Raw genomic sequence first — 13816 nt, forward strand, 5'->3', positions numbered from 1 at the left:
GTTAGGTAATGGGAGTCATTGAGAGTTTATGAGTAGGGGACGGGAGGACCAGCACGATGATTTTAGAAATGTAACCTAGCAGTAACGTGGAGACCCATGAAGAATAAAGACAGGAAGCCAGTTAGCAGGCAATTAACACAAACTGGTCATCAGGTATGCAGGACATTACTAGGGTAAGACAAAAAACAGAGAACAAGGGGTAAACTGAATAAACAGGAGGCTCCCTGAGTAATGGGAGGACCAGGATAAGGATGACACCATGATAAGAGAAAAGGGAGTCCCACAGAAGTCCTCTTTTTGAGAAGAAATAATATGCATGCTTAACCTAGAATAGCACTTTAATCAATGTTTTTCAAGTGAATAAGTTGTGTTTTTAATGTATTGAGTTTGAGCTAAAGACAAAAACATATCTCAGAAAAGAAATATCCAGAGACAGACAGAAGTATGAGGCTGGAGCTTGGGAGAAAAGTCGAGTGACAAAGAAGTGTTTAAAAATCTTTGCTGTAGATATTCTTGTGATTATAGCAGTGAAAATGCACCTCTAACGAGGAAAAGACAGAGAGAGAAGAAGAAGAAGAGGGGAGGAGGAGGAGGAGGAAATCAGAGAGAGAAGCATAGAGTCAAAGACAGTGTCTGGGAAATGCAATGGAATGAAGCAGGGCAAATAAAGTAACCTGAGAAGGACGGTCAGGAGAACAGGCATTCACCTCAGGAAAAGCACGTCATCTTGTCTGAGCCTCTTGACAACACCATGGAGAAGGCAAGGCCAACATCATTATTCTCACATAGAAACGAGGAAGCTGAAGCTGAGAGGGGCTGGGTGACTAGCAGCAATTCCATACACAGGCTGTGCCATCAGCTGCGGCAGAAAAAACCTGGGTCTGGTCTGGACTCAAAGCCAGGTGCAGCACTCTGCCTCGGTGGCCTGTGGGAAGAAGGACAGACTGCTCATGTTCCACGTGTCAAGGGCTGTTGCTGAGGACTGGGAAGCAACCTAAGCTGGGGCCAGTTATCCCATACAGGATAAAGGGCTCCTCCAAACCCCTGCCTCGTTCAGAGCTGGCGCTCCCACTGTACATTTGCCATGGAAAACACCAGTCAGGGAGGACTCTGGGTAACACCTTAAAGTGGCTAAGGTTTTGCTTTACTGTTGCCCTTCAGGGCTCTTCCTCCTTGTTTTGGTTCCCTAAGGCTGCTGTAATAAATTACCACAAACTGCACGGCTAAAGACAACGGAAATTTATACTCTCACAGACCAGAAGTCCAAAATCAAGGATTTGGCAAGCAGGGGAGATTCTGTTTCCTGCCTCTTCTAGTTTCTGGCAGTTGTTGATCATCCCCAAATTGTAGCCACATCACTCTAATCGCTGCTTCTGTGGGCACATCATCTCTGATTCTGTGGTCACACCATCTCTGATTCTGTATGTCTGTTCTCCTATGTGTGCCTCTTATAAGGACACTTGCCATTACATTTAGGGCCCATCTGGATAATCCAGAATGATCTCATCTCAAAATCTTCAACTTAATTACATCTGCAAAGACCCTTTCACCAAATAAAGTCACACTCACAGGTTTCTGGGATTTCACGTGGATAGCTTTGAGGGGACCAGTTTTTAGCTCACCACACCCCTCATGCCTTATACCATTATTAGTTCTATCTTCCCTAACCCACCAATACCCAGGAATTATCATGGCTGTGCTCCTACCACACACTCCATCCCACTTCTTATCCTTCCCTGAAAGTCATCCTTTTGGGATCTTGGTTTCAAGAAACGAATCAAATAAACTGATGCAGCTTAATGGAAAAGGACCCAAAAATCTGTCTCACAAAACATACATGAGTCTTTCATATGGAATTCTGAAGACAATACCCTCTTTCTATTATCTATCTGATCATTTCTCAAAGAACACTCTGTGGAACAATAGTTTTATACGAGGTTGATAGGTATTAAAAATGAAAAGAGTCTTTAATGTTCACATTAATTTGGAAGCTCCAAGTTAAGAAAATTATACAAGATTCCTTATTTCAAAACTGCTATATGGGGCCTCCCTGGTGGCGCAGTGGTTGAGAGTCCGCCTGCCGATGCAGGGGATACGGGTTCGTGCCCCGGTCTGGGAGGATCCCATATGCCGCGGAGCGGCTGGGCCCGTGAGCCATGGCCGCTGGGCCTGCGCGTCCGGAGCCTGTGCTCCGCAACGGGAGAGGCCACAACAGTGAGAGGCCCGCATACCGCAAAAAAAAAAAAAAAAAAAAAACTGCTATATGCATTAGAAATATTTGGTAGAAGAGGCTATAATAGGCAGCATTTCTGAAACTTATTTCACCAGAATCCTTTTGACTTGAACATCTCAAGCTACTAGGGTTCCTTGGAAAATACTTTGCAAAACCTATCCTAATCCAACAGTAACTTTCACGATCAAAAACTTTAGGCCAAAATCCACAAAGCTGACTCCATGAAAGAAAGCTGGGACTGGGAAAATGAGAGGAAAAAAGAGGTTGGATATGTTTTTGAGTGGGTAGGTATTTGGGGGCACAACTAAAATCAAATGAGGTGGGTGGCCACCCCCTCATAGGAGGAGTACTGCTTACAACTCAATTGAGAGCTGGAATTTCAGAAATAATCTTGTTCTCTGACACAAGATTCTCAACAGCAAGGAGTGCAGATACACTATTCCACTCCCAAAGGAGACATTTCTTAGATACTTGGGGCTTTTTCCATCTAAACACATAACTCCCAATGCTCTCCTTCATGCATACACACACGCACACGCACATACACATACACACGTGCACAGACACACCACCAAGGAGACATGGGATTGGCCCTAGGCATGTTGGTGCATTAAAAATGTTTAAATTTATAGATATAATGCCATCTTCTTATTTTACAGATGAAGAAAAAAATTAAGAATATCGAACAATTTGTTCAAGGTCACACAGCTGATTAATGGCAGAGCCAGAACTAGAATCCAATTCAATGCTTTAACTGTTTACCACACTCCAAATCCAACGCAAAGAAGAATCTCTTTTTCTAATGAAGGCCAGTATCCATTAGTTTTTAAAAATTAAAAATTTTTTAATTTGAGCCATATAAATGAAAAGCAACTTAATTTAGTTAGGAAAATATAGATCATTATACCAATGCTTTAAAATTAAACCTAAAAAAGAAAAATCTATTCAATAAATATAATCAGTGATAAATATTCTTTCATCCTTTATTATGGTGTGTTAAGATGAAGAGGAAGGAAGAAGAGAAAGTGGAAAAAGGAATAACAGGGAAAAAATCCCAAATGTTTTATAGAGCAGGCTTTGAAAAATATCTTGACTTAAAAAGTGGATAGCTGCTTCTAGAACTTGTTAGGAATATGGCATTTGGATGGAAACAAAAACATTCTTGAAATACATTTTTCACATTAGTGACAATCTTAGTTTACTAGATAGTGGGAAATGCCACCTTATCTCAGATGAAAGTCCTCTTTTAGGATTTACATCCCCACATGCCAAGAGTACTGTCACTGAAAGCATTCAAAGTTTGGTTTTCTTTATGCAGCTACATCCATAAATGAAACCACATACTGACATATGTGCAATGGACTGATGAAACCCAGTCAAAGGCCAGATCTTACTTATAGACTAGAAAGTTACCTACCACTGTTTCAAACCTTGGAAATTACAACTCTCGGGGGGTGGATAGGAGGGGGAATTATAAGGTATCTTTCTTCTGTAGTCAGGTGGGTGAGACCTCTTTAACTAAAATTTTCCCCCAGAGAATTATGGCTGTGGGTAACAGGGTGAGACTTACTAAGGGCATGACCACAATCTAGAACAGCATTTTTCCAGCTTTATGACCACAACTCATTGTCAAAACTACATTTTATGCAGTGACCCCATACATAGACAATGCAAATGTACTGATAACTATGACAAAAGTTATTCACAAAATAATACCTACTTTTCCATTTTTCCATTCTATACCATTCTATTTCTTTTTTTTTTTCAGTGCTGATCTTGACCCACAATGGAAACATTGACAGACAGTAAAAACGCATAGAAGCTGAAGACCTCAGCAGCCCCATGCCATGTGGCAGTGCCCCCTGAAGCATGTTCACCGAGCAAGAACCTCAAGATTCTCCCATACAAAGATTTCCCAGATGAATTTGGGAAACCGAGAATGCTGTAACTCCTCTTGGAGATTCCCAATACACATAATGTATCAAAGGCTTTGAGACATTCTTAGGAAAGAAAAACTGTTCTTGTTTAACCCAGAATTTCCAAATTTATCTGACCACATGATGTGTGTTTGTAAAACAATCTTCCTGCTAAACACTTTAGGGAAATCTTGTACACAGCAGAAACTACTGAGTTAGAGATGAAAATTAGTGTCTAAAAGTTCAAAATTAACTGCATCTTCTCCAGCCAAAAGCATTTTAAAGGAAGGAGAAAAGGTTAAATGTACCTTTGGAGAGCTATCTAATATCAATGAAAAAAATTCACAAGTCATTAAAACTAGAAAAGTATAACTTATTAAGGACAGAGAAACAAAAACACACTAAGTACATTCCTTATTCTAAGCATCAGCAAATGCTTCAAGTATCTATCAGTACTCCCACCTAGCTGCCTGAAGGACCTATCTAGCTGCTGGAATTATAATTTTGTAAAGAACTGGGTTTTGAGGCTTGATTTTAAGTGTTTCTCTAAACTAAAAAGGTCTGGTGAATTGTGATAAAATATTTGCAAAGGACCAGCTCATGCTTCTCCTACATTCGTGCTGGTACTGAAGTGGCTCTGTCAAGAGCTGCCTGTATTTTTTTTTTAACGTTTTTATTGGAGTATAATTGCTTTACAATGACATGTTAGTTTCTGCTTTATAACAAAGTGAATCAGCTATACATACACATGTATCCCCATATCTCTTCCCTCTTGCATCTCCCTCCCTCCCACACTCCCTATCCCACCCCTCTAGGTGGTCACAAAGCACCGAGCTGATCTCCCTGTGCTATGCGGCTGTTTCCCACTAGCTAACAATTTTACATTTGGTAGTGTTTTTATGTCCATGCCATTCTCTCACTTTTTCCCAGCTTACCCTTCCCCCTCCCCGTGTCCTCAAGTCCATTCTCTAGTAGGTCTGCGTCTTTATTCCTGACCTGCCCCTAGATTCTTCATAACCATCTTTTTTTTTTAAAGATTCCATATATATGTGTTAGCATACGGTATTTGTTTTACTCTTTCTGACTTACTTCACTCTGTATGACAGTCTCTAGGTCCATCCACCTCATTACAAATAACTCAGTTTCATTTCTTTTTATGGCTGAGTAATACTCCATTGTATATATGTGCCACATCTTCTTTATCCATTCAACTGTCAATGGACACTTAAGTTGCTTCCATGTCCTGGCTATTGTAAATAGAGCTGCAATGAACATTGTGGTACATAATTCTTTTTGGATTATGGTTTTCTCAGGGTATATGTCCAGTAGTGGGATTGCTGGGTTGTATGGTAGTTCTATTTTTAGTTTTTTAAGGAACCTACATACTGTTCTCCATAGTGGCTGTACCATGCCTGTATTTTTATTCACCAAGTCACACAGTATAACAGCTGAAGGATATATAGTCATTTTGAGGCTAACCTGAGCTCCAGCCAGCCTGACCAGCAGAATCAGGAAGTCTTTCTGTTAAGGGTATTTTGTTGTGGCCAATAACATTCTCAGACTCTCCAAAGAGAGTCATGGTATTATCACTACCTAATATTGTATATATTTGGTTTTTGTCTGTCTGCTCCCACAAAAGTGTGAGCTCCATGAGGGCAAGGATATTGTCTGTCTGTTTCACCTGTGTATTCCCAGTGCCACAAAAAGTGCCTGGCACATAGTAGATGCTAAATAAGTAAATGTTGAATAAATAACTTTCAGGGATGACCAGAAGACAAGTTGAGAGGCAAGAGGAAGAAGATAGAATATGTAATCAGAGGTCTACAAGAGACTGGACGCCAGTGCTCTTCCTTCATCAGCCAACACTTCTGTCTCCCTATTTCCCTCAGCCCCCTTTAACATTTCAGACTGCACTAAAGAGCACTTAAGGCTCTTGAGGACAAGGCCCGGCTCTTGTTCTCCATCATGGGGTCTTGTTCTCAAGAAGTAACCAGTAAACATTTACAGAACTACACCGAGAAAGAACAGCAGTCTGCCTTGAAAGGGCAGAGGCTCCCCAGAGTCTCACAGTCTGGAGTGGTCTCCCCACATAGAACAATGTCTCACCCTTTTCATACTTCCTTACCTCCCACACATTTCAGCTCTGCTGGTTCTTCTGCAAAATAGGGTAAGATGAGTTATAATGCTAACTCCAGAGTTCGGAAACACATTTTGAAAACTGTCCACAATCATCACTGCATACACGAATGCAAGAAGACATGATAGTTATAAGTGACGCACAGTCAAATTCAGAAACACGCACACCAGAGGTGTGGTGGGTGTAGGGCTTTTTCCTCTGATAAAATATATACTTCAAAGAACCAGATGGAGAAAATCTTCCATTCATAGATTTTTCCACCAGTAGCAGCTCACTTTGCAATAGATACGTGGAATTTTACTTACCTATTTACTTACCAAAAAACCCACTTGACCTGGCCAGAGCAGGACAGGACCACACAGTCACATCATTCTTAGGAGACCCTTGGCCAGTTGCGATCTCCTTTGTCTTAGGTAGCCAGATTAGGGAACAAATCTGTAATAATGACCCCCAAAATATAGAATTATGGCATTTTCTGATTCATTGAATGCATTTTAAACTGATTCTAGTCAGTATGCTCTGTCCACATCTATCCTCCAGTCCATACATGGGGTTAGGGTATTAGAGGAATTATGTTAGTTCTAGGAAAGTTTATCCCAAGGCAACAAAAGACTAAATACACAAATAGGCTTAGGCACAATGAACCTATGAATTGAAGTGGACTATGATCATTGTCCAGGAATAGTCAGACTACTCTCAAGTTTCTCAGTCAAAGCAGTGCTGAGAAAGAAGGGAAATGAAAAAAAAAAGGATACACAAGTTAAATTAACTTTCAACTGACAGATGAAGAAGGTTTTACAAAAAGAAACTCTTAAGAACTGAAATTCCTGTAGACTTAGCAGGTAAAGAGAGGTGTGTTTGGGTCCTATGCTCTATCATAAGTTATTTTCACAAGATTCTAGAAGATCAGAATGAAGGTAAACTCCCTGAAAGACGTTTACCTGTGAGTTTGTGCTTGGGGTCTGGATGCTCTGCCCAGTATTTATGTCCAGGATATGTAAGTGTCCATCCTTCATTCCTCCTCCAACAGCGAGGATTTCAGACTGCCAGGGACACCAATCCATGGCCTTTAAAGTTCCAAATAATCACACAGGCAGGTCAGCTTTGGAGAAGGTGAACTCATGAATGAGCTGCACGCATATAAGCAGAAGTTCCAGAGCTCTGTCCCCGTGGCAGATCTCCAGGACCTCTGATCCAAAGGCAAGAGCTACTTTACTCTCCAGAGATTACTTCTCAGGGAATAGAAATCACATATTGGTGCCTTTTTCAAATTTAGATAACAATTGCAAATATTTTAAACATAGAAAAACCACACAATAATATGTTTGAAAAGCTTCATTCAACACATCCTCTGGGGCAAAAATGTGCTGCTGGAAGAGTTGACATGTGCCCCTAGCATCTGGTTATAAATTACAGTCTTCCTCTGGTTTGTCTACCTGCGTCCTTAGGTTCTAGGTCAGAGAGGGACTAGAAAAGAATGGAGAGCTATACATGCTTGCTCACAACACAAGAAAATCTCATGTATTTCAAATCTTAGTACATTTTAGAAAATAAAATTGCCTTTTCTTTAGTTATAAATTGTTATTGTTAATTCTGAGAAACAGAATTTAATATTATAAATTTATATTGATAACTAAAATGATTAGTAACAGTAACTTTAAAAAACATTTTAACAAATATTTCAGTTATATTTACCTGTATATCCTTATCAATCATCCTGGCAACTATTCTCATTTTTACATATTACCTTCTATATGTAAAAGTATTTTATAAAGTACTAAGCATGATGTATTGATGTATATACTATTTTATTTTTCTGTTGTTTTCACGTATTATACGGCTTTCCAAGTTTAACGTATTTTTCATAGTTATCATTTTTAGTAATCCCACAATATTCCATCATGTTATTATACTCTAATTAACGTTTGTTCTAATGCTGGACTCAGGTTGATTTTTTATCTTATTTTGGTTTGGTCTGCATTGGCTTGGGTTGAGTTTTTTGGAAAGAAGTGGATTTGGGGGTACTGTGTTTTTGTTGTTTGTTTTTATAAAGAATACTTTAATAGGATTCAAGATGGTGGAGTAGAAGGATGTGCACTCACTCCCTCTTGCGAGAGCACTGGAATCACAACTAACTGATGAACAATCATTGATAGGAAGACACTGGAACTCACCAAAAATATACCCCACATCCAAAGACAAAGAAGAAACCACAATGAGATGGTACAAGGGGCACAATCACAGTAAAATCAAATCCCATAGCTGCTGGGGGGGCGGTGACTCACAAACTGCAGAACACCTATACCACAGAAGTCAACCCACTGGAGTGAAGGTTCTGAGCCCCACGCCAGGCTTCTGAACCTGCGAGTCTGGCAACGGGAGGAGGAATTCCTGGAGAATCAGACTTTGAAGGCTAGTGGGATTTGATTGCAGGACTTTGACAGGACTGGGGACACAGAGACTCCACTCTTGGAGGGCACACACTAAGTAGTGTACACATCAGGACCCAGCGGAAGGAGCAGGGACCCCATAGGAGATTGAACCAGACCTACCTACGAGTGTTAGAGGTTCTCTTGTAGAGGCAGGGGGTGGCTGTGGCTCACCATGGGGACAGGGACACTGGCAGCAGTTCTGGGAAGTACTCCTTGGCATGAGCCCTCCCAGAGTCTGCCATTAGCCCCACCAAAGAGCCAGGTAGGCTCCAGTGTTGGGTTGCCTCAGGCCAAACAACCATCAGGGAGGGAACCCAGCCCCACCCATCAGCAGACAAGCGGATTAAAGTTTTACTGAGCTCTGCCCACCAGAGCAACACCCAGCTCTACCCACCACCAGTCCCTCCCATCAGGAAGCTTGCACAAGCCACTTAGATAGGCTCATCCACCAGAAGGCAGACAGCAGAAGCAAGAAAAACTACAATTATGCAGCTCGTGGAACAAAACCACATTCACAGAAAGACAGCCAAAATGAAAAGGCAGAGGATTATGTACCAGATGAAGGAACAAGATAAAACCCCAGAAAAACAACTAAATGAAGTGGAGATAGGCAACCAGAAAAAAATTTTCAGAATAATGATAGTGAAGATGATCCAGGACCTCGGAAAAAGAATGGAGGCAAAGATCGAGAAGATTCAAGAAATGTTTAACAAAGACCCAGAAGAATTAAAGAACACCTATAAGAATTAAAGAACAAACAAACAGAGATGAACAATACAATAACTGAAATGAAAAATACACTACAATGAATCAATAGCAGAATAACTGAGACAGAAGAACCTATAAGTGACCTGGAAGACAGAATGGTGGTATTCACTGCTGTGGAACAGAATACAGAGAAAAGAATGAAAAGAAATGAAGACAGCCTAAGAGATCTCTGGGACAACATTAAATGCAACAACATTCGCATTATAGGGGTCACAGAAAGAGAAGAGAGAGAGAAAGACCCAAGAAAATATTTGAAGAGATTATAGTCGAAAATTCCCTAACATGGGAAAGGAAATAGCCACCCAAGTCCAGGAAGCACAGAGAGTCCCGTACAGGATAAATCCAAGGAGAAACATGCTGAGACACATAGTAATCAAACTGGCAAAACTTAAAGACAAAGAAAAATTATTGAAAGCAGCAAGGGAAAAATGACAAATAATATACAAGGGAACTCCCATAAGGTTAACAGCTGATTTCTCAGTAGAAACTCTACAAGTCAGAAGGGAGTGGCACATGGCATGATACATTTAAAGTGTTGAAAGTGAATAACCTACAACCAAGATTACTCTACCCATCAAGGAACTCATTCATATTCGACAGAGAAATCAAAAGCTTTACGAACAAGCAGAAGCTAAGAGAATTCAGCACCACCAAACCAGCTCTACAACAAATGCTAAAGGAACTTCTCTAAGTGGGAAACACAAGAGAAGAAAAGGACCTACAAAAACAAACACATAACAATTAAGAAAATGGTAATAGGAACATACATATCAATAATTACCTTAAACGTGAATGGATTAAATGCTCCAACCAAAAGGTACAGGCTTGCTGAATGGGTACAAAAACAACACCCATATATATGCTGTCTACAAGAGACCCACTTCAGACCTAGGGTCACATACAGACTGAAAGTGAGGGGATGGAAGAAGATATTCCATGCAAATGGAAATCAAAAGAAAGCTGGAGTAGCAATACTCATATCAAATAAAATAGACGTTAAAATAAAGAATGTTACAAGAGAAAAGGAAGGACACTACATAATGATGAAGGGATCAATCCAAGAAGAAAATATAACAATTATAGATATATATGCACCCAACATAGGAGCACCTCAATACATAAGGCAATTGCTAACATCTATAAAAGAGGAAATCGACAGTAACACAATAACAGTGGGGGACTTTAACACCTCACTTACACCAATGGACAGATCACCCAGACAGAAAATTAATAAGGAAACACAAGCTTTAAATGACACAATAGACCAGATAGATTTAATTCATATTTATAGGATGTTCCATCCAAAAAGAGCAGATTACACTTTCTTCTCAAGTGCACACAGAACATTCTCCAGGATAGATCACATCTTGAGTCACAAATTAAGCCTCAGTAAATTTAAGAAAATTGAAATCATATCAAGCATCTTTTCCAACCACAATGCTATGAGACTAGAAATCAATTCAGGGAAAAAAACGTAAAAAACACAAACATATGAAAGCTAAACTATACATTACTAAATAAGCAAAAGATCACTGAAGAACAAAGAGAAAATCAAAAAATACCTAGAGACAAATTACAATGAAAATACGACAATCCAAAACCTATGGGATGCAGCAAAAACTGTTATAAGAGAGAAGTTTATAGCAATACAAGTACACCTCAAGAAACAAGAAAAATCTCAAATAAACAATCTAACCTTACACCTAAAGGAACTAGAGTAAGAAGAACAAACAAAACCCAAAGTTAGTAGAAGGAAAGAAATCATAAAGATCAGAGCAGAAATAAATGAAATAGAAACAAAGAAAACAATAGCAAAGATCAATAAAACTAAAAGATGGTTCTTTGAGAAGATAAACAAAATTCATAAACCTTTAGCCAGACTCATCAAGAAAAAGAGGGAGAGGACTCAAATCACAAAAATTAGAAATGAAAAAGGAGAAGTTACAATGGACACCGCAGAATACAAAGCATCATAAGAGACTACTACAAGCAACACTATGCCAATAAAATGGACAACCTGGAAGAAATGGACAAATTCCCAGAAAGGTATAGCCTTCCAAGACTGAACCAGGAAGAAACAGAAAATATAAACAGACCAATCACAAGTAATGAAATTGAAACTGTGATTAAAAACCTTCCAACAAACAAAAGTCCAGGACCAGATGGCTTCACAGGTGAATTCTATTAAACATTTAGAGAAGAACTAACACCCATCCTTTGCAAACTCTTCCAAAAAATTGCAGAGGAAGGAACACTCCCAAACTCATTCTATGAGGCCACCATCACCCTGATACCAAAACCAGACAAAAATACTACAAAAAATGAAAATTACAGACCAATATCACTGATGAGTATAGATTCAAAAATCCTCAATAAAATACTAGCAAACAGAATCCAACAACACATTAAAAGGATCATACACCATGATCAAGTGGGATTTATCCCAGGGATGCAAGGATTCTTCAATATATGCAAATCAATCAATGTGGTACACCATATTAACAAACCAAAGAATAAAAACCATATGCTCATCTCAACAGATGCATAAAAAGCTTTTGACAAAATTCAACACCCATTTATGATAAAAACTCTCCAGAAACTGGGCACAGAGGGAACCTACCTCAACATAATAAAGGCCATATATGACAAACCCACAGCAAACATCATTCTCAATGGTGAAAAACTGAAAGCATTTCCTCTAAGATCAGGAACAAGACAAGGTCATCCACTCTTGCCACTATTATTCAGCATAGTTTTGGAAGTCCTAGCCACGGCAATCAGAGAAGAAAAAGAAATAAAAGGAATACAAATCAGAAAAGAAGAAGTAAATCTGTCACTGTTTGCAGATGACATGATACTATACATAGAGAATCCAAAAGATGCTACCAGAAAACGACTAGAGCTAATCAATTAATTTGGTAAAGTAGCAGGATACAAAATTAATGCACAGAAATCTCTGGCATTCCTATACACTAATGATGAAATATCTGAAAGAGAAATTAAGGAAACACTCCCATTTACCATTGCAACAAAAAGAAGAAAATAACTAGGAATAAACCTACCTAAGGAGACAAAAGACCTGTAGGCAGAAAATTATAAGACACTGATGAAAGAAATTAAAGATGATACAAACAGATGGAGAGATATACCATGCTCCTGGATTGGAAGAATCAATATTGTGAAAATGACTATACTACCCAAACCAATCTACAGATTCAATGCAATCCCTATGAAATTACCAGTGGCATTTTTTACAGAACTAGAACCAAAAAATCTTAAAATTTGTATGGAAAAAAAAAATTTGTATGGAGGCACAAAAGACCCCGAAAGCAGTCTTGAGGGAAAAAAACGGAGCTGGAGATATCAGACTCCCTCATTTCAGACTATACTACAAAGCTACAGTAATCAAGACAATATGGTACTGGCACAAAAACAGATATATAGATAAATGGAACAGGATAGAAAGCCCAGAGATAAACCCACGCACCTATGGTCAACTAAGCTATGACAAAGTTGGCAAGGATACACAATGGAGAAAAGACAGCCTCTTCAATAAGTGGTGCTGGGAAAACTGGACAGCTACATGTAAAGGAATGAAATTAGAACACTCCCTAACCCCATACACAAAAATAAACTCAAAATGGATTAGAGGCCTAAATGTAAGACTGGACACTATAAAACATAGGAAGAACACTCTTTGATATAAATTACAGAAAGATCTTTTTTGATCCATGCCCTAGAGTAATGGAAATAAAAACAAAAATAAACACATGGGACCTAATGAAACTTAAAAGCTTTTGAAAAGCAAAGGAAACTACAAACAAGATGAAAAGACAGCCCTCAATATTTAAAAAACAAACAACCAAAATGGGCAGAAGACCTAAATAGACATTTTTCCAAAGAAGACATACAGATGGGCAAGAAGCACATGAAAAGCTGCTCAACATCACTAATCATTAGAGAAATGCACATCAAAACTACAATGAGGTATCACCTCACACCAGTCAGAATAGCCATCATCAGAAAATCTACAGACAACAAATGCTGGACAGGGTGTGGAGGAAAGGGAACTCTCTTGCACTGTTGGTGGGAATGTAAATTGATACAGTCACTATGGAGAACAGTATGGACGTTCCTTAAAAAACTAAAAAAAGAACTACCATACGACCCAGCAATCCCACTACTGGGCATATACCCAGAGAAAACCATAATTCTAAAAGACACATGAACTCCAATGGTCATTGCAGCACTATTACAATAGCCAGGTCATGGAAGCAACCTAAATGCCCATCGACAGATGAATGGATAAAGAAGATGTGGTACATATATA

At 39.1% G+C, this 13816-nt stretch overlaps 1 protein-coding gene across 1 annotated transcript in view; it reads right to left on the reverse strand.

The window, feature by feature from the left end:
• Nucleotides 1-824: 824 nt before the first annotated feature.
• The window catches only part of CDC20B (cell division cycle 20B), a gene marked incomplete at both ends in the record, with an annotated part of 61458 nt that continues 48466 nt past the window's right edge, over nucleotides 825-13816 (reverse strand). Inside the window, 3 exons of the mRNA XM_081232395.1 lie at nucleotides 825-925; nucleotides 6604-6721; nucleotides 7228-7353. Coding sequence (XP_081088521.1) covers nucleotides 825-925; nucleotides 6604-6721; nucleotides 7228-7353 — 345 coding nt within the window. The remainder of the gene's footprint in view (nucleotides 926-6603; nucleotides 6722-7227; nucleotides 7354-13816) is intronic.

The sequence above is a fragment of the Mesoplodon bidens genome (assembly GCF_964165515.1).
Source record: "Mesoplodon bidens genome assembly, chromosome: 4".
NCBI lineage: Eukaryota > Metazoa > Chordata > Mammalia > Artiodactyla > Ziphiidae > Mesoplodon > Mesoplodon bidens.